At 44.0% G+C, this 18712-nt stretch overlaps 7 protein-coding genes across 11 annotated transcripts in view; 3 read left to right on the top strand and 4 right to left on the bottom strand.

Annotated features, from left to right (window-relative positions):
* Positions 1-126: 126 nt before the first annotated feature.
* LOC111604951 (tetratricopeptide repeat protein 30 homolog) lies at positions 127-2336 on the bottom strand. The gene is made up of 5 exons (XM_023323227.2): positions 2271-2336; positions 2036-2214; positions 983-1981; positions 704-920; positions 127-639 (listed from the first exon to the last, which is right to left on the bottom strand). Exons 1-5 carry the CDS (start codon positions 2328-2330, stop codon positions 127-129), a joined length of 1968 nt encoding a protein of 655 aa, XP_023178995.2. The 5' UTR covers positions 2331-2336.
* Positions 2337-3703: 1367 nt separating this feature from the next.
* On the top strand, positions 3704-4508 carry LOC111604952 (MORN repeat-containing protein 4 homolog). Its single transcript, XM_023323228.2, has 3 exons — positions 3704-3814; positions 3867-4143; positions 4200-4508. Exons 1-3 carry the CDS (start codon positions 3787-3789, stop codon positions 4465-4467), a joined length of 573 nt encoding a protein of 190 aa, XP_023178996.1. The 5' UTR covers positions 3704-3786; the 3' UTR covers positions 4468-4508.
* Positions 4497-8307, bottom strand: LOC111604949 (MMS19 nucleotide excision repair protein homolog). 2 transcript variants are annotated; one of them, XM_023323220.2, is made up of 7 exons: positions 8130-8307; positions 7692-7941; positions 7248-7631; positions 6832-7181; positions 5319-6773; positions 4835-5257; positions 4497-4770 (listed from the first exon to the last, which is right to left on the bottom strand). In XM_023323220.2, the coding sequence occupies exons 2-7, from the start codon at positions 7774-7776 to the stop codon at positions 4579-4581; spliced, it is 2889 nt and encodes a 962-aa protein (XP_023178988.1). In that variant the 5' UTR covers positions 7777-7941; positions 8130-8307; the 3' UTR covers positions 4497-4578. The 2 variants fall into 2 exon arrangements, with proteins under 2 accessions (XP_023178988.1, XP_023178990.1); XM_023323222.2 differs by having other exon boundaries at positions 7692-7916.
* A 233-nt stretch (positions 8308-8540) lies between these two features.
* Positions 8541-13039, top strand: LOC111604950 (katanin p60 ATPase-containing subunit A-like 1). 3 transcript variants are annotated; one of them, XM_023323224.2, is made up of 7 exons: positions 8541-8707; positions 9776-9934; positions 10357-10419; positions 10483-11095; positions 11157-11278; positions 11758-12317; positions 12384-13039. In XM_023323224.2, the coding sequence occupies exons 1-7, from the start codon at positions 8696-8698 to the stop codon at positions 12580-12582; spliced, it is 1728 nt and encodes a 575-aa protein (XP_023178992.2). In that variant the 5' UTR covers positions 8541-8695; the 3' UTR covers positions 12583-13039. The 3 variants fall into 3 exon arrangements, with proteins under 3 accessions (XP_023178992.2, XP_023178993.2, XP_023178994.2); XM_023323225.2 differs by lacking the exon at positions 8541-8707 and adding an exon at positions 9104-9395; XM_023323226.2 differs by lacking the exon at positions 8541-8707 and adding an exon at positions 9151-9169.
* A 251-nt stretch (positions 13040-13290) lies between these two features.
* LOC111604859 (vacuolar protein sorting-associated protein 37B) lies at positions 13291-14265 on the bottom strand. Its single transcript, XM_023323093.2, has one exon. It carries the CDS (start codon positions 14147-14149, stop codon positions 13481-13483), a length of 669 nt encoding a protein of 222 aa, XP_023178861.1. The 5' UTR covers positions 14150-14265; the 3' UTR covers positions 13291-13480.
* Positions 14266-14386: 121 nt separating this feature from the next.
* On the bottom strand, positions 14387-16286 carry LOC111604907 (RAB6A-GEF complex partner protein 2). Its single transcript, XM_023323149.2, has 5 exons — positions 16016-16286; positions 15746-15960; positions 15413-15684; positions 14972-15352; positions 14387-14909 (listed from the first exon to the last, which is right to left on the bottom strand). Exons 1-5 carry the CDS (start codon positions 16147-16149, stop codon positions 14625-14627), a joined length of 1287 nt encoding a protein of 428 aa, XP_023178917.1. The 5' UTR covers positions 16150-16286; the 3' UTR covers positions 14387-14624.
* A 462-nt stretch (positions 16287-16748) lies between these two features.
* The window catches only part of LOC111604906 (afadin), a 50950-nt gene continuing 48986 nt past the window's right edge, over positions 16749-18712 (top strand). For both annotated transcript variants that reach the window (XM_023323147.2, XM_023323146.2), the window contains exon 1: positions 16749-17108. The gene's annotated coding sequence lies outside the window, so the exon portion shown is untranslated. The remainder of the gene's footprint in view (positions 17109-18712) is intronic.

The raw sequence follows: 18712 nt of genomic DNA, 5'->3' as shown, positions 1-18712 counted from the left end.
GGATTCCAATTCCAATGTAGGAACTAAGCGAAGTTTCCAGTTTACTCCATTAAAAGAACTAAAGTACCAAAGTCTTCTAAGCTTATAAAATATATATTATATTATGTTTATCGCACTCATAACTCATTAATTTTCATATTCGCTCAGCTTGATCAATAGAAATCTCAGCTTTCGCGCCTCTAGTCCAATGGTCAGTGGCTCGCTGGGTGCCTGCTCCGTGGCCGTATAAATATTGGCCGGCGTAAACAAGCCGTAGGCTTCGCAGGACTTGAGGAAGTTCAGCACCTCCTGTACGGCTGGATAGGGCAGGATGATGTTCTGCTTGGCCATGCCCGTAAGCAGGCCGAGTATACAGCGCTTGACGTGCAGCCAGGTGTCCGCGTAGAGACGTGCACCCGACCCGCCCTCCAAGGCGTGAGCGATGCGTGAGAGGCCAAACTCATAGTTGGACTTGGCGCAGTACAGAGTGCCCACGACCAGGTTGACAATGCACAGGTGATGATACTGCTTGCCCTGGTTGCCTTTCAGCTCCTCGGCGTTCTCCACCTTGCGCATCAGCTCCTCGGCCTCCTCATTCTGGAACGTCATGATATAGGACACGCAGAGATTGGCCAGCACCGCAGCAGACACGGACATAATCTGCAAAAAAGGGAGTAACGTCTGAGAACAGCTCTTGATGGAGTGGGGGATAGCCAAAGATTACATCGTCCGAGTTCTGGCGCACGATGGGCTCATAGAAGGCAGCCGCCTCCTTGTATTTGTCCTGCATGAAGAGCACATGGCCCGCATTCAAACGCCACACCGAGCAGATGGCATTTTCCGAGCAGAACTCGGCGCTGGAGCGAAACTCGCGCTCAGCGCCCAGGAAATCATCTTCCCGCCAAGAGATCCAGGCACGTGCCATAACCACTGGCAAATAACTAAAGTGAGGAGAAGGATATCATGCAGATTAGATAGCCAAGCATCTAGTTGTGCCACCTACAGTTCCAGCGCCTGCTCATAGTCCTTGAGTGCATCTCGTAGCGCCTGCTGCTCACTGGTTGCCCTTACCTCCTGCACCCGGGCGGCCAGGCTGCGCAGCTTGCCCGATAGGCTGGAGGCGAGGGTGCCCAGCTTCTTCTCGGCCAGCTCACCGCTGGTCTGCGCCGTAATCAGCGCATCCAGCAGCTCGTACAGATACTGCGACAGATACTTGTAGGTCAGATCCGTGTGCTCGGCCAGAATGTCAGCGGCGGTGTCGTAGAGCTCGTGCTTGCAGCAAGTCAACAAAATGTTGGCAAAGGTCTCCTTCGGGCAGGCAGGGGCGCCCAGCTGCAGCAGGAAGGCCAGTTTGCGCAGTCCCGCAACGGGTCCTTGGGCATCGGTCAATGCCATATTGTGCAGCGTGACTGGATCCAGTTCGCTTTCCGCGCGTGGCGGCAGGTCGAGCAGAGCATCCCGTGCCGCCTCCACGTTGCCATCCTGATACTCCAAGGCGGCCTTCAGATTGAGGGCCTGAGTAATGCCCGATAGGGCCATGGTAATCGGATTACCCACGCTCCGCGCACTGCCATCGGTGTCCACCTGGGCGCCAATGCCCAGCTCCGGATGATTCCTCATGCCTCGCTCCACAATTTCCGATGTGTAGTCGAGAGCCTGGGCTCGCTGCTTGCGTTGAAAGTGTGCGAGGGCTACGTTGTAGGCCACCAGCGGATTAAAGCCGCCCACCTGCAGTGCGGATTGGAAACGCTGCACCGCCGCCTCATGCTGATCCGCCTGATAGAGCAGACAGCCCTCGTCGTTAAGCGTTTCGGCTGTGCCGCCAGCGCGCTGATTGAGCAAACTCTGAGCGCCGGCATAATCCTCGCTAGAGTAGAGTATGGCGCTCTGCAGCTGCAGGCATTGCTCCCACAGCCCCGACTCCTTGTCGCTGATCTGCTTCAGCACACGCAAAGCGTCCGCAAAGATGCCCGCCTGATAGAGCGACTGGGCGTAGTAGAATCTAGGCGGGAATTATGCGCATATCATATATATATTTATATCCTCCCCAACTCACCTGTACTTGGCCTCCTTGGGCACCAGCTGACAGAGCTGCTCATAGCAGCTGGCCGCCTCCTCGTACTTCTGTGCATGATAGTAGCAGTGGCCCAGTGTCGAGAGTGCTGCCCGCGTATTGGCCGCCTCGCCACAGCTCGCAATGCATTCGATCACATCCTCGTAGCGCTTATCCTTGATCTAGCCGGAAGCCGATTAGACGAGGCGCATCTTTTTGGATCATCTTGCTGACTTACCAGACTGTAGATGGTGCGTGTGACGTGGCCCTCGCGCAAGATTATGCCCTGATGCAGCATTTCGTGTGCTCTGTGAAAATTTCTGGCTGGGATTTGTTGTGGCTAGGCCCGAGGTAGTCATGGCTACCCTTAATGCTAACCAATTGCCTGTCTGCCTCTGCCTCGGCCTCAGCCTTGGCAACGCCAGTCGCACTACTTGACAACAGTTGGCTGAAGTCACGAAGGAAATGCGGCAAAATTCAAAGATGGCCAAATAAGTGAAAATCCGATTTGAAGTGGATTTGCTGTGGTCAAAGCCTATAGAGCTGCATTAGCCTGGCTAACAACAGTTGAAAAAAATGGCAAGCTATTCATTTATACCCTGTAAATTTAATGATAGCATTTTCTTAAAATATCCTGTAAAATCATCAGCCTTTTTCGTATATTAAAGTCAAGGTACCTTTGTACATATAAGAAGATTAGAGTATATAGAAACCTTAAAACATGAAATATTTTTACCTGTTGCATTAATATTTATAAATTGTTCCTTTAATGTTCTTAATAACGATGCAAATTCCATTTTTTTTTTTTGGGTTTTTTAAGCATATCTCGAGGATTCTTTGAGCTAGAGATATATTGGCCTGGGCTTTTCTGTCAAATATGGACTCATCTGTGAAATTTCATTTCTTTCATATAGCCAAAGGCAGCTAGAATTGAAATATATATATTTTTACGCAACAATGAACTACTTAACTCTATTCATATGTTTTTCACAAAGGTTGTTCAATTATTTTTTGCAACTTAATCCAAATGTTGGGGTTCCAGCTTCAAAACTCTGCTAAATATATAGGCTTACGATTACGCCATGGGGGAGTTAAACAGTAAGATAGTCGTTAAATCTGGTTTCTAGCTGTATTACGAAAGAGCATACAGTTTTTTCCGTTATATCATTTTTGATCAATTTTAAGAAGCCGTCTATAGCGTTAAGCCTTCAAAACTTTATAGTTTTGGCGTGTTGGGAAACTGTTAGTACTATAAATCTCTTGCTTTCGTTTAAAACAACAGGTGGACGGACAGCAAAATGCACATTGCATAAAACAATTATAATATATATAATATATAATAATTTACTTCGTGAACGAGCATAAACTTTCGACATTATTTCACTTTGCCCTAACATTAAAATAATAAAGGTTTAATCAAGGGGGACATGTTATCTAAGCTAATTTCTATCCTTAGTATTTAAGCTAGATCCAACTTCAGTTAAACAAGTATGCTGCGTGCTTAGAAAGGAGCTAAGGATAGGTGCAGAGGCTGTGCTTGAGGGTACTTTTCAAGTCGAGTAGTTTCACTTACCTCGTTCGATGTCATCGCTCTTGGACCACTGTGCCGTGGCTCAATATGCTAATTAGATTTAGACCGGGGCCGCTGCATTGAAGCCACAGAAGGCTTGCCTCATTTGCGGAGGCGGCACGGTTAGTGCAAGCTCAGTAGCTGTTAGCGACGCATCGTGTGCAGTGGCCAAGCAGCTGTAGCAATGGCCATGGACGACTACGATGATGACAGTAAGTGGACTAAAGCTCAAAAATAGGTTCATTCATCAGGCTTATTTCGCAGTGAGCAGCGTGGGCGTGACCACAGCACGCATCGAGAACCAACAGCAGCAGCAGCAGCACTACCATCCGCAGGGTTCAAACCAGAGCAGTGGAGGCGCCGTTAAGGTTGGGGGCTGGCGCTACGAGGACGCCAGTCGCTACATAGGCGAGTGGAATCAACGTGGACAGAAGCATGGCATAGGACATCTGCAGTTCGCCGATGGCACGCGCTACGACGGACAGTTTCAGGAGGGCCTCAGCCAGGGCCTAGGCTGCCTTTGGTTTCCCGATGGCGCCAAGTGAGTAGCTATACAGCGAGCCTACAGCTGCAACCCATTCCCATTATATGGCACAGATACGAAGGAGAGTTCCATCAGGGCTGGTTTCATGGCAACGGCATATTCTGGCGCTCGGATGGAATGAAATATGAGGGCGAGTTTCGTGGCGGCAAGATATGGGGCTGGGGTCTGCTCACCTTTCAAGATTTTACGCACGGATTTCCGCGCAACGAGGGCTTCTTTCAGGACTGCCGCTTCATGAGGAAGCGTCGCTGCCCCGACGTTGTACAACGTTCACAGAAATGTGCGCTAATGGCGCGTTCACAATGCGAGCACCCCTACTGAACAGTAACAATAAAAAACAGAGCTAGACATAATATTTAACAATTGTGCGTATTTCATTTTCGTTGTCAATTGAATCAAAATGCTAAGAACAATTTGCTTGTCATCGTGTTGCTATTCACCGCTGGGTGCGCCCACCAAATACCAAGCATTGCGAGCCTTGACTGCAGAATTTCGCACCAGACGCTTGGAATCATCCAGGGCAGCAGCCAGAGCCAGAGTCACGTCGGTCTTGTGAGGCAGCAGCACAAAGGTCGGATACTTGGTTATGTCATAGAGCAGCTGCAATGCTGCAATGCGCACTTGCTAAAATATGGAAATCAGAATAAATTAATAACTGACACATTACGGACGATGTCAGGTAACAAACCATGTTTGGTTGCGTCTTTTGCTTGGACAGCTCCAGGCAGCTGGGTATTATGTGTCCGAGATGAGTCTGGAAGTACGAATCCTGCTGCTCCACAAAGTTATTACATATGCCCAGTGCTATGCAAAGGAATTGGGCATCATTTTGTGCGTCCAGGGTCTTGAAGAGCAGCGGACCCAATTGTTTAATGTTAAGTCTAATCACCGAATGCGGCGTAGCCTTTAGCACGTAGATGAATGCCTTCATATGGTGTTCGCAGTAGTTGGAGAGCTTGCTGCCCAACTTGTTCATAATGGTGTGAAAGAACTTTTGCTTGTACAAGAATTTGACTACAGGCAAATCCAATTCGGGAAACTCGGTAGCAATAATGTCAAAGGCCACAGCAGCGGCGCTACACAATGTGGGATGCTCCAGTAGCTCCGTAAGCTGGCAATTAAAATAAAGAGTTATACTTTGTAACAAGTTCATATAGTTCATCCATACTCACATCGGTTACAATCTCGGCTGCCTCCTCGAAGCCGGCTACCACTAGGCCCTTGGCCAGCCACGCGAGCAGGTGAACGGCTCGCTGGTCGCCCGATTTGATGGCTACTTTAAGCTGGTGTATGATGCGTTTTACCTGGTTGCGATTCTCTTCAGTGTTGTCCATTTTGTTGACCAGACTGCAGAGCAAATGATGCGCAATGTCGCGCAGTTGTTCGTTGTCGGAGCTCAGCGACAATTTGGTGAGATCGTCTAGCAGACGCTCGAAATGATCATCGAGACAAATGTCCTTGTGCAGATAGCCCAACAGACCCTTAGCCACGTACAGATGTGCCGCCTGCTGCAGATCCAGCGTCGGCAGATACTCGCTGACAATCGCGCTCTGCTCGGATAGAGGCAGCTGTTGCATGATGCGACACAGTGCGGCGGCAATCAGCTCTAACGATGTCAGCGGCAATGTGGAAGTATTTTGAGCCAGCTCTATGAGCTTGTGCAACAGATTTGACTGCTGCTGCAGCTCCACAATAAAGCGTTGCTCTTCCTGATTGAGCAGTGTGGAGAGCGCTTCCAAAGCCAATATGCGACCAGGTTCTATGACATTAGCCGTGAATACTTCCTTCATGACCAGATCAAGTATGCGATGCGTAAACGCGACCTGAGGCAGCAGTGGAAGAAGATTTGCGTAGATTTTGCGTTTGATAAACTCCGAGAATATGTCAAAATTACGGATGCATATATCTATAAAAGACGACTGCAGTTCCACGGGCTGCAGGGCACCCAGATTAACAGTTAACTGCTTAAAGTCCAGATCGATGTACGGATGACTAATTAGCTGTACGAGTGCCTTGTAGACCAGCGCACGTTGTGCCTCGCTCAGCACGGGAACACATTCACAGAGCACCGACAACGCAGCACACTGCAACTCCAAGTCCTCTTTTTTGGCATCGAAATCTTCGCGCTCACATAAGCGCAGCGCCTTGATGACATCATCTTGCAACGGCAACAGTATGGTCTTATCCAGCTTTGCCAGTGAATCCCTCAGAGCGGCCAGCTTATAAACCTGACTAATAATGTGATAAAATCTGATGCGCTCCTCGCTGGTCGTTAGACTCAACTCAGTTGTCTGAAGTTTAAGTAGAAAAGTGTTCAGTATTTTATCAGCTGCATAGGGCGCATCGCCCGAGACACACATCAGAGATATTGCAGTGGCTGGATGAAAGAGGCGATGGTGTACATCGCTCATGTGGGGCAGCACAACGCCCAGCACATTGCTCTGATAGTTATGGCTGATGCTCGGCACCTTAGCAGCGCTTTTCAACAACTCGGCGAGGGCCTTGAGTGCACATCTCAGCACGTCCGCATTATCAGAGCCAGGAAAGGTTTCCGCCTTCAATGCCTGCCAGATTTGGGCGAAATACGGCTCCAGTGCGCCTGGTGAGAACTTGAGAGCCGCTTGATGCTGGCAAAATAAGAAATAACTATAGGCATACAATTACAATATGTTGGCATTTGCTTACCAGCAGCTCAATGGAATCCAATTTGGCCACAACAAGTTGGCTATCCAGCTTTTCTACGGCCAACGACACGGTCCATTCGGCAAACTGTTCACTAGCCACCAGACAGTTGGTTAGCTTCTCGGCGAGCGCATCACGTGTTATGGCTTCTGGATCCTCTTTGCTAGGGTTGAAATCGATTGGAAAATAGCATGCAAAGATTTCAAACATCTCCTCGGCTAAATGCAAAAGTGGATATTGTGATATAAACTCGGGCATAAAACTAAAAATGATATCCAAATTGCGCGGATCACGTTCTCCATCAATCGAATTGATCAAACCAAACAAAAAGTCGCCAGACATTTTAACAAGTTCTAAGAAAAACAAAACAAATTAAATCAATTACTTCAGCCTTCAGATGGTATTCAGTCAAAACGCACCTGGCTGGAAATGCAATGTCAGGAACTTAAACATTTTGAATATCTTGGTGCGATCACCACGCGTTTGCGACTGACAGGTCGTATATTGGAAGAATGCTTGCAACAAGAGTGGCACGTTTTCAGACGGTAGCTGCTTCATGTGCACCAAGGCATTTAGGCCTACAATTATGGCGGGCATAACATTGTGATGATCGCGTAGGCGATCCGTGTAGAAGGTCGTTAGGAATTCTAACTGCTTGGAGTTCAAGACATCGCCGGGCAGACCATTAAGCACAGCGGACAACAAATTTGTGCCGGCGACGCGTTCCTCGGTGTCCGCTGAGGTCAACGCAAAGCCTAACTCTTCGGCCAGTTCGGCTATGGTGTAGGTTCCGCTAGTTAGTTCTGTTAGAATAATACTTTTAATTAAATTGGGCCAACAGCTGATTTACGAGACTCGCTTACCATTTGCAATTTGTGTAGCCGTTGCTTGCAGCTTGGCATCGCTTTTGAGAGCTTTCTCGAGTGTTGCACGCGTGGGTGTTGTCATCCTTCAACCGGCGCTAACGTAAGCGCTAAATTTAACACACAAATACCTCTCGTAAGCAGTCTTAAGCCAAAAATAATATAAGACTTCAAATGGTATGCTTGCTTCTTTTGTTATCTATAGGGGCCCCAGGCACGGTCAAGCTGTTGGTTGTTCATACGTAGTGGGCTGTAATACATTGAGTTTGCCGTTTTACATGTCTTGCTAATTCTTTAGATTGCTAAATAAACCGCTATTTTCACCCACACTGAGTCTAATAATAAATTTTCATAAACTAACTAGCACAAATGCAACCAAGTGTCATCAACCGGTTGAGCCGTGCTTTGTCCAACTTTTGTATTTGAGTTGGAACTTACCTTACTGCATGTAGTACCACTTTGTAGATATCGATTAATTTCTACAATCATCGATAGTGTCAGCTTGTTTGAATAGTAAAAACATAAGAAATTTCTTTTTTTATTGTATTTTTCAGGGTTTATTTTTGAAAATTTACAATTTCATTTATCAGAAGTCAAAATGTACAATGTATAAATCGGTGAATGCTTTAAAAACAAAAATTAGAACAAAGTTGCCACAACGTTGAATAAAGACGTATTAAAATCAAAATAATAATTTAATAACTTAGGTAAAGTAATAATATTGCAAAATACATTTATTATTTTCATTATTTACTTAAGTTAATATGCTTCATGCATCTAGTGTTTTAATTGAGAGGTGTGATGTCCAAATAAATATCGACATATCGAGAATGATTCGATATTTAAAACCATCACTGTCATTGCGTTAGTATTAAGCAACAACAATCGCCGCAGAAGTCGCAGCACCCGTTTATTTTAGCTAATGCATTGCTTTTAAATTTAAACAAATACAGTTTTTCAATCAGTTTAAACTCGTAACGCCGTGTAACAAAGCCAGTGTACTAATGTCCATAACCGTAAGTAAGCTGGCTAACGAAAACATTGAAAAAAAAAAAAACTACGAACATGTCTATGCTTACGCCCCCACGTAGCGCATACAAGATTTCAATTCTTAAAAAATGCAAGTGAAAATGCATACAGAATTACAAGTAACTAATTAACGTAATTCTGTATAAAAAGTGTATTTTATGTGCATTTAAGCCTACAGCAGCAAGCGGCTGTTTGTATGCATATAGATGTGTCAGTGTGAATGTGAGTGAGTGTTTGTGTGTTTGTCGAAACTTAAACGCCGCGGAAATTTGAGCTCTGTTTTTTCTTTGCTCATTCTTGTGTATGTGTGTGTTTTGTATGACAGTACGCGCGTGTGTTAGTTTTTTTTTTTTTTGCAAAGTTTTATCGTCGCTGACTTGAAAGAATTATTCAAAAGCCTCAACGACGACGACTCAACAAGGTCAAGCGCCTTATTTGTCAACAGCAAGGTTCATAATTTTTTTATAACATTTCGCCAAACGGATTCCGATTCAGTTTGGGCTAACAACTCGGAAATGGGAGCGCGGCGCAGTTGCACGTTCATGGTTTAAATTTGGTGACAACGGCAACAGCAAAAGCAACAACAGCAGCAGAAGGAACAGTGGCAACGGGTCGAACAATTGTGCTTATAATTAGCGCAGCACTTGTCGCCAGTGCGTGTAAATATATATGTGTATGTGTGCTAGTACAATTTGTAGTTGTCTTCGGTCGTTGCCATTGCTATCTTCTTTTATTATTTTCGGTTATTTTGAGAGACCAATACTTACTTTCCATTTTTACCTGCAAGTGTGTGTGCGTGTCCGATGGTCTCCGCCTATGTGTGGCGTGTGTGTGTGAGTGAGTGACAAAGCCGCTGCGTTGCTTCCGTTCTATTGTCTGAGAGCAAATACAAAGACAGCCGAAGTGAGAGCGAGAAAGAGAGAGCGAGCGAGCGAGAAGCTTACGCACTACGCTTAAGCAGCAGCAACAGCAATACTCATGACTTTAATTGGGACTAATCTTTGTTTCGTTTTTGGTTACAACGACAACAACCTGTTCCGATTTTTTTTGAACAGTTACTGCGAGGTGGCAAGCAAAAGACAACCACTTGCGTAGGAATGACCGTAATGGCCAAAACTACAATTGAAGAAATATGCGAGAATGCCAAATTAGCCAGAGACATGGCCCTGACAGGCAACTACGACTCGGCCTGCATATACTACGAGGGATTGCAGGTAAGCCAGATCACAGCATAGAACAATAAATACCCTAGAAAACTACGTATATGGGATGTGAAGGTATACGTTGTGATATTTAATATCATATATTATATAGTAGAAGCTTTGGTCAAATCAATATCTATCTTAACTGACAGGTTGAAAAATTAAATCGATAGACAGGTAATAGGTACAGTTGAAACCTCAGAATACCTTAAAAGTTATTGCAACAGCTGTAGTTATTTACATATATCACATATCTACTATAGTAAGGCAATGCAACTTATGTTAAGGTTCATCAATATAGCTTAAAAGTTTAGACTCTACGAACAGCTGTTCACACTGATTAGAAATTCATCATATACCCATATACGCTCAGAAGTTTCCAAGGGTATACCAAACTGTTGCGTATAGATTAAAAGCGCTATTTTTAATTGTAGGGCATGCTGGCGCGCCTACTTAAGAGTACTGTGGATCCCATGCGCAAGGGCAAATGGAACATGGTAAGTGTCTGCTGCTTAGCTACTCTCTGTAAGATTAACAATTGCCATTTGTTGACTTTGCAGATCAATCAGCAAATTAATCAGGAGCATGCTAAAGTTAAGGCCATACAACGCACACTGCAGGACATTTCATTGGATTTGCAAAATACCAAATTTGCCCATAAGCTGCGCTCACAGTTGAGTGATGATAGCAATGTGAACAAAGATCCCTCTGCCTGGTTTAAGCCGGATCCGGACATATGGACGCCGCCTCCAAAAGATCCAGATGTCTGGGGCCCACCTAAACCACCGCCGCCCGTCCAGCAGGTGGGTCGGCGTGCAACCACTACAAGTAGCCGTCGAACAGCAGGCGGAGCACCAAACAGCGGCCGACCCAGCACAATCCCACAGAGCACTGCCCGCAACGGTACTGCCACGGCGCGCAACACTCGAGGAACGGCCTCCACGTCAAACAGTGCACGTGGCGGCGCCAATGGACGTATTGCCGGACGTAAATTGTCCACGTCAAATAGCATCAACAACAATAATAACATAGACAGCAAAGATGATGACGCGACAGCGGCCGTCAGCAATGGATCCACAGCGGATGGCGATGCCAGCGAACAGCAGGCGACAGAGGAGGAGCGTAAGTTCCAGCCCAACAACCACATTGAAGCGGAGCTGGTGGACATATTGGGTAAGTATAACGACATTCATTTATGCCCAGTTCATGTAAACAACATATCTATCACTCACAGATCGTGATATACTACAAAAGGATCCGAAGGTGCGGTGGAGCGACATAGCCGATCTGCACGATGCCAAGCGTTTGCTGGAGGAGGCCGTTGTTTTGCCCATGCTGATGCCTGACTACTTTAAGGTGCGTCATCATGTCACCTGCGTGGGCTGAATCATCAGCTGATATATTCGCAATATACCCTGTAATTATTAAGAACACGTAAACAAAGGGTTGTCACAGTCGTGATAATGTGTATGACATAGCGAAGTAAGCGGCAAAGCTGAAAGTAAATGAAAACTAAGACTAAGTAATTTGTTTATAGAGCAAGATTACTTTGCTTTTTGAATGCGCATCTGTATCTATGTGTTGGATAGGTATATGAAGATCGCATATAGCAATTAACAGGGTGTCGCGCAGTCTGTGACTCACAAAAAGAGCATTTTCTTTTGTTAAAAAAGCTTTAATCGTTATTAACTGCTGATAGGAACATTTAAAATATTATCTGATAAGTTAAGGCTTTAAGTGTTTATCAAATTTGAGGTGATTTCCATATATTTTGTAGCTACAAACTTCTACTTATACCACTTCTCGATTGCTAATGAGTTTTGTGTATTTTACAGGGCATACGTCGTCCGTGGAAAGGCGTCCTAATGGTTGGCCCACCTGGCACGGGCAAAACAATGCTAGCTAAGGCGGTGGCCACAGAATGTGGCACGACCTTCTTTAATGTCAGCTCCGCTACGCTCACATCCAAATATCGTGGTGAATCGGAGAAAATGGTACGTCTGCTCTTCGAGATGGCACGTTTCTATGCGCCGAGCACCATTTTCATTGATGAAATCGATTCGCTGTGCTCGCGGCGTGGCTCCGAATCGGAGCATGAAGCATCGCGGCGCGTCAAGTCGGAGCTGCTGGTGCAAATGGACGGCGTGGGCGGTGGGGAGGAGCAGGCCAAAGTTGTCATGGTGCTGGCAGCCACCAACTTTCCATGGGACATTGATGAGGCGTTGCGCAGGCGTCTAGAGAAACGTATCTATATACCACTGCCTACGGACGAGGGACGTGAGGCGCTGCTCAAGATCAATTTACGCGAAGTAAAGGTGGACGATAGCGTCGATCTGAACTATGTGGCCAACCAGCTGGATGGCTACTCCGGCGCTGACATCACCAATGTGTGCAGGTATACGTCTTGAATCTCATCTTTTGAATTGATCTTATATTTTAAGTGAAATTTCACGTATTTTAGGGAGGCTAGCATGATGTCGATGCGACGCAAGATAGCTGGCCTAACGCCGGAACAAATACGACAGCTGGCCACCGAGGAGGTGGATCTGCCCGTGTCCAATAAGGACTTCAACGAAGCCATCAGTCGCTGCAATAAGAGCGTGTCCCGGGCAGATCTCGACAAATATGAAAAATGGATGAGGGAATTCGGTTCGTCATGATGGCGTTACACACAACACACAATTTCCATCGATTCTAGGCATCTATTTATATATATACAACTATTTTTTGATAACAACAACAACCACACACGGATAGTTTTAATAAGCAACCTTTTAAAGTGTTAAACCGCCCGGATAAATAATGTTGAACATATTTTATATATAACATTTTGCAAATGTATATGTGTATATATGATATATGCGTATATGAACGAAGCGTTGGAATTCAAAAGACTAACAGTAAATTAAAGAGGGAAAACTGAAGAGAACTAAAAGTAACAGCAACAGAAGAAACCGTTTTTAAACTAAAAAGCAATCTATATATATACATTAATTATATATTATATATTAAGCCTGTGCACAATCCTTATTACCAATCCTTTCCATTCTATACTAAGCCTCTAATCCACATGCCTCCTAGCCCTTGGCTTCATTTAAACTAAGATCTAAATTAAAAATTGATAAAATTAATTATTTCTCGCTTTAATTATTATCAAGTTAATTAATTCCTTTTCATTCTGTTTAACATAAACTCAAAAGTTTTTTTTAAATGTAATTAAATTGGTTCGCTTAATTTATGCATAAATTATAACATATTTTAGTCGTTTAGTTTAATGAAAGAGAGAAAATTGTGAATCAGCTGAGTGTACTTAAAAACGTAAATATGTAATGAAACAGTTTTAAAACAATAAAAAAAACATGAAGGATTTTTAACTCGAAAGAGGTTCTGGCTTTATTAAAACTTAGCTAAGCTTCTTGTTTTGTATATTTAAATTTAACACGTAATATGTAAACAAAGCACTCGGATGAGTCATCCGCGATTGTGATGGCAGCTATGGCAGCATCTGCGAATTGCGTATGTTTTCCATTAATTAATAACTAAACCTTTGCTCTCAGCTCAATAGGGTCGCGATGGCGGCGGCAAGGGCATCAGTGGACCCATCATGGGATAGGGCACGCCCATTTTTGGTGGCGGATAGAAGCTGCTGATGCCACCAGCTGTGCCCGGCAAATTGCCATAGGGTAAGCCACCTGCTGCTGGACCTCCTGTGCTCTGACGCTGTGCCTGTTTGCGTATGAGCTCCTGCATCTTCTCGGCCTTCAGCTTGCGCAGGTGCATGGCGCGACGACTGCTGAGGAACTCTTCTAGAAAAGCGTCCACATTGAGCTCATTGTCGGTGAATTTCTTGACAAACTCCTCCGTCTGCTCCTCGCTCTCGGAGGCCGCCGTCTGCAGCAGCGCCAGCGCCGTCTCCTGGCTAACTCCGCCCGTTTTCTCTTTGATTTGTGTGAGCAGCTCCTGCACGGCGTTACAGCTGGTGCGTCCCTCTTCTGTGAGCTCGGCTAGCTTGCCGCGCAGCTCAATGATCTTTGGCTCCTTTTCAATGTTCTTTTCGGCTCGGTTGCGATTCTCCTCGAAGAAACGAACCTTTTGTGATTTCAGTGATTCGAGCACCTCATCCACTTTTTCGTCCAGTTTATCATCGTTGTTGAGAAGCTCCTTCAGTTCGTCGGTGCTCATGGGAAGGAGTGATGAATTTAATTGATTTAGATATTCCTGATACATTTTTCTCTGTTGCTATACGCTAAATTTCTGCGTTTTTTAACTACAAATGTATTTAGTTTTTGTTAGAAAATTGCTTGGAAGTAGACAACACTGTTTTTAATACTGAATAAACAGAGTATAACATTAACATTTGTTATACTGCTAATAACAGCATACGCACTTACAAGTCATGCCATGTTAAGTATACAGTGCTGCCACATAGTTTGTATTTATTTCAAAACAATTGTTCCACATGCATGTATTTATGACTTACTGCAATAATTCAGATATGCAAGTATTCCTTAATTAATATATTATATCCTTGTTTTGGCGTAGATCTAACAGAAAGCACATAATTAACATTTGCTGTCCTGTTATGAACAGTAAGCACAACTGTCAGATTGGAGTGGAGTGTTGCCACATAGTCTTCATTCAAACCGATGGCGCGCGCAATTTTGTTAAATGTACAAACTATTTATTGCAACAAATTTGTTAATTACTTAATCAAGAGATTATACGTTTGATTTGGCGCATAGATCTGCAGTGGATTTGCTGCATATATGGTTACAGGTAAATTCCACACCATTGTCTCAACGGGCAGTTCTGCTGGCGCTTTCAGTTCACCAGACTGAGGATTCGGAACGCCAAAGTCCATCATGGTGCTGGTAACAAACTCGAAATGGAGACGCCACTTTACGTCAACCAGGTCTGTACGAAATGTGGGCGTAACATGCAACGGAATGGGTACAACCACCTGGGTCTGCAGCGTTGCATAGCAGACCTGAAAGCAATGGACATAACACGATTAGGACAATTTACAGAAGGATTTGACGAGGAACCAACCTGATGGGATGTGGATATGGTGCTTAGCTTGCCCAAGAGCTTGGGTTCATCCTTATTGCGTGCGCTACCCGACGTCTCAGATTTGTGTAAATTATCCACGGCTATGCCACTGGCTATGCTTGCCATATCAAAGGAACTCAATGAGGCGACATCATCGCCAGCATTTGGTTGCGCCTGCTCCGGCTGCGGCCGCAACGGCAGCTCCTGTTGCTGCAGCTTCACAGAGAACTGGACGCAACGCACCTGACAGCTGTCAAAGTCCAGGCTGCCCACAATATCCTCACCCAGCTTATAAGCGGGCTTAAACAAACAAAAGCGGCCAACAAATCCGCGCTTATTCGAAATCCGATAGAACTTTGGAGCACGTCGAGCCGTAACGTTCTATAAGACAGTGGAGGCGGGGGAATTAGAATCAGTTAGGATAGCTTGACTAAAGCATACCTTCAAGTGATGCCACGATATTTCCAATTCGCTTATCTCTCGCTTCTCCAGAAATGGATTCGTGGGCGTTAGCTCCTCGTTCGTCTCCACTGTAACAGGCAGCTCATCCGGTCGAGCTATTAAAGGAATGGGTAATACACGTATGGGCACAGTTAGCGTTTGCACCTTGGACTTGACACGCTGTGTGGCAATTGTGATTTTATAGAAGTAGCGTATGTCATGACCACGGTATGTGGGCGGTCCATCCCGCGGCACAAACTCATTAAAGAAGTCTGCAAAGGAATGGGCTCTTAAATGAAGACTCTTTGAATGATCAGTCTGACCGCCACCTACACATCTTCGTCTCGCCTGGCTGCAGCTTGAGGTCGCAGAAGAGAATCTTCGGCTTGGTTGCCACAATCACTTCGCCCGGCGTTTGAGTGACGGCATCCAAGGCAGTGCGCCCTATGAGTTCGGCCAACTCAGCTGTCTTGTCGGCTGACTGTGTACTGTAGCTGGTCTTCCTATAGCAATGCAGCTGCACAGAGGCCCACGCCAGATTCTCTACACTATAAAAAACTATTTTAATAGAATGTATTTCAATGATTTATTATATATTCTTACGTTGATGCTTTGTCATTTCGTTGTTGCTCTTCGCCAAACAATTTGTGCGTGAATTCTATTAAACATTCAACGCACTCGCCTGTTGCATATATTGCTGAATCCGCACGCACCAATTTTGCTTTTATTTCAATCATTTTAAAGCATATTTTATGCTTTTTTGTTGTTTATTATTGTTTCATTGGCTTCTGTTGAATAGCAAACTTATTTATTTGTTGTACAGAAATGTATTCCCCAATAAAGTTATTTAGATTTTATTAAATAATCTTTTTATTTGCTTTTATTTAATTAAGTTTTTGCTTTTAGTGTTTCATTAAATCATTAATAAGTTTCTCTGCTATCGACTATCGTTTCTTGTATTTATACCACGCGTATCGATATACCTTTCTTGCTTACATTAACGTTACGTTATTAACTAAATTTTTTTTATTGAAATAATTGACTTTTACAATACAAAAGCATTATTGGTGAATATTTCTGTTTAGCAAAATTAAAAACAAACCCTGTTTTGCAAAATACGGGCTTACACTAGTATTTGCACAACTTATCTTAACAGCACGCAACAGTTGCGCTTTCGATTGCTATCGATAAGTGGTGTTCGTTTCGCTTTGTGTTTTGATTCGCACCGCTAGCATTGCGTTTCGTTTTGTCGTTCGCGTTGAGTTCCAATTCAGACGTCGTCGCTTTCAAACGTGTTACGCGCGTGCTTCGCGCTTTGTTCGTTTGACAAATTCGTTGAATTTCTAAGAAAAGAAAAAATTGCACCACGATTAACGTAAAAAGTGTAAAGTGTATGCGTAGATAAAACGAAATAAAAAAATAGTGAAAATCTAAGTTTTAAGTTTTTTTATATTGCATTTAGGTGCTTTAATTGCCAGTCTTCGGCTTGGCCTTCGATCTGCGTGATCTGTGCGTCAAAATGTGCAGCAGCAAAGTTAAAAATTATTTGATTGCTGCGTTAATTTAATTAAGAGTGGCAATAAGTTTGTTGCTAATTTTGTAGTGTTAGTTGTTTAAAATTGTGTTCATTTATGCCTGGGATTAACTGGACGTGTTCTAATTTGGATTTAAATAACACGGCGAAACGTCACAAAAGGTAAGTCGAAAATTTTTTGTAATTTCCAGCTTTTAATTATTGCCAATTGAGCGTTAAGTGCATTGGTTATTGTTAGCGTGCCCCTATCAAGAGCAAACAACAATTGCCATGTCCGGCTTAGCAGCAATAACAACTAAAACAACAACGCATTCCAACAGCGTCGGCATTTTGCCTAGATATTTTGCTTTTTTAGTTGTGGAGAATGTCGGACGCCACCCGCTATACTCTACATTCTTTTTTAACGTTCTTTTGCTCACATACTTGCATTCGTTTTTGTTGATGTTGCTGTTGCTTTGATCTGCATAGGTATAAGGGAGTACGATAATTCGGATGTGGTTTTGCGCTTCAAAATCCACACAAGAACAGCAACAAAACAATAAGAAAAGGGTGCGTCGACATTCAATGTTGTTGTTTCGCCTTCTTTACTGTGTTTTGCTGCTTTACTTTTTTGCTGTTTCACCTTCGTACGTTTCGTACGGTTATCACATCGTTCATTTTGCTCTGCTGTTTCGTTGAAGATGTTGCTGGCTGGTTAGTTGGCTCCCAGCTCTTAAAAGTCTCCACTCACACGCACGCTCGCCCTCACACACACCAATGCGAACACTTATACCTGTTTTTATTATTTGAGCGCAGCCGCCGCGCTCGCGAGCGCTGTGCGCACGGAACTCACTCCATTGGAGCCGAGCGCCGGCGCGACGACAACGACTGGAAGATCGGAATTTTTAGTGCAGCCTTACAGCAGCAAACAGCAACTCGTTGTTGTTGTGTTTTTTTTCTTTTTCATTTTTTGTTGCTGTTGCTATTTTCTTTGACAACAGGTTTATAAATAAGCACACAAACACGCGCGCTCACACACAAGTTAACTTTAGTATCGCTGGTTTTACATGCTACTCAAGTCTACTACGTTTTTCACGCTACGCTGCGGTGGGTGTATGCAGACTACCTTTTTGGCATGGCGCATTTGCTTTTAGCTACTACTTTCGGTCATTGTACTATTGGTGTTGTTGCAGTCACTTTTGCGTGTTGTAGTGCTGCAAAAAAAAAAAAAAAAAAAAAAAACGTAAAAAGGCCAGAATAGAGATTATTAGAACAAAATTGAATCTACAACACTGCAATAGAGTTATGTATACGTACATATTATAACTGTTTTTTTTTTGCGGTTTTAGCACTAAAGTTTGCTTTGCTGTCTTGCTTGAAATATATGCATGCTATTTTTCACGCTAAATTACAGCTATGTATGTTTTGGCGCCTTGAATTTTTTTTTGTCATTTTGCTTTGCTTTGCTTTGCTTTTTGCCCATTGCCCGTTTCGTAAAGTGAACTTTGAACGGTGGCTCGATGTATGACTCATTTGGCTGGAAATAAGTTTGCATTGCCTGCAGCACTGGAATTTTAGAATGACAAAAGGTGTAATTATAAACCTGATCTATATTCTACATTCACATATATATGTACATATGATCATATATTTCATATCTAGACATTGTGCTCATTTCTTTGTAATCTTAGCCTTATCAACAAAACGACACAAAGAGTGGTTCGTGTCCCAAAAAAATGTCAAAAGATAAGCCAAATATGTATTGGCCCATAAAAGTACAAAAGTAC

This window comes from Drosophila hydei, unplaced genomic scaffold, assembly GCF_003285905.1.
Source record: "Drosophila hydei strain 15085-1641.00,03,60 unplaced genomic scaffold, DhydRS2 tig00000063-arrow-pilon, whole genome shotgun sequence".
NCBI lineage: Eukaryota > Metazoa > Arthropoda > Insecta > Diptera > Drosophilidae > Drosophila > Drosophila hydei.
Note: the sequence above shows the minus strand (reverse complement) of the source record. Positions and strands in the feature narration are given on the sequence as shown.

Coding starts and splice junctions, on each gene's coding strand:
- LOC111604859 (XM_023323093.2), bottom strand. CDS start 14,149: ATGTATCAGGAATATCTAAATCAATTAAATTCATCACTCCTTCCCATG.
- LOC111604907 (XM_023323149.2), bottom strand. CDS start 16,149: ATGATTGAAATAAAAGCAAAATTGGTGCGTGCGGATTCAGCAATATAT. Junction 15,685..15,745: donor GCCAGGCGAGACGAAGATGT/GTAGGTGGCGGT, acceptor ATTCCTTTGCAG/ACTTCTTTAATGAGTTTGTG. Junction 15,353..15,412: donor TATCGTGGCATCACTTGAAG/GTATGCTTTAGT, acceptor ACTGTCTTATAG/AACGTTACGGCTCGACGTGC.
- LOC111604952 (XM_023323228.2), top strand. CDS start 3,787: ATGGCCATGGACGACTACGATGATGACA. Junction 3,815..3,866: donor GGACGACTACGATGATGACA/GTAAGTGGACTA, acceptor CTTATTTCGCAG/TGAGCAGCGTGGGCGTGACC. Junction 4,144..4,199: donor TGGTTTCCCGATGGCGCCAA/GTGAGTAGCTAT, acceptor TATATGGCACAG/ATACGAAGGAGAGTTCCATC.
- LOC111604950 (XM_023323224.2), top strand. Junction 10,420..10,482: donor GCAAGGGCAAATGGAACATG/GTAAGTGTCTGC, acceptor TTGACTTTGCAG/ATCAATCAGCAAATTAATCA. Junction 11,279..11,757: donor TGATGCCTGACTACTTTAAG/GTGCGTCATCAT, acceptor TGTATTTTACAG/GGCATACGTCGTCCGTGGAA.
- LOC111604951 (XM_023323227.2), bottom strand. CDS start 2,330: ATGCTGCATCAGGGCATAATCTTGCGCGAGGGCCACGTCACACGCACC. Junction 2,215..2,270: donor CACGCACCATCTACAGTCTG/GTAAGTCAGCAA, acceptor GCTTCCGGCTAG/ATCAAGGATAAGCGCTACGA. Junction 1,982..2,035: donor CCCAAGGAGGCCAAGTACAG/GTGAGTTGGGGA, acceptor ATTCCCGCCTAG/ATTCTACTACGCCCAGTCGC.
- LOC111604949 (XM_023323220.2), bottom strand. CDS start 7,776: ATGACAACACCCACGCGTGCAACACTCGAGAAAGCTCTCAAAAGCGAT. Junction 7,182..7,247: donor GACATTGCATTTCCAGCCAG/GTGCGTTTTGAC, acceptor TGTTTTTCTTAG/AACTTGTTAAAATGTCTGGC. Junction 4,771..4,834: donor AAAAGACGCAACCAAACATG/GTTTGTTACCTG, acceptor TCCATATTTTAG/CAAGTGCGCATTGCAGCATT.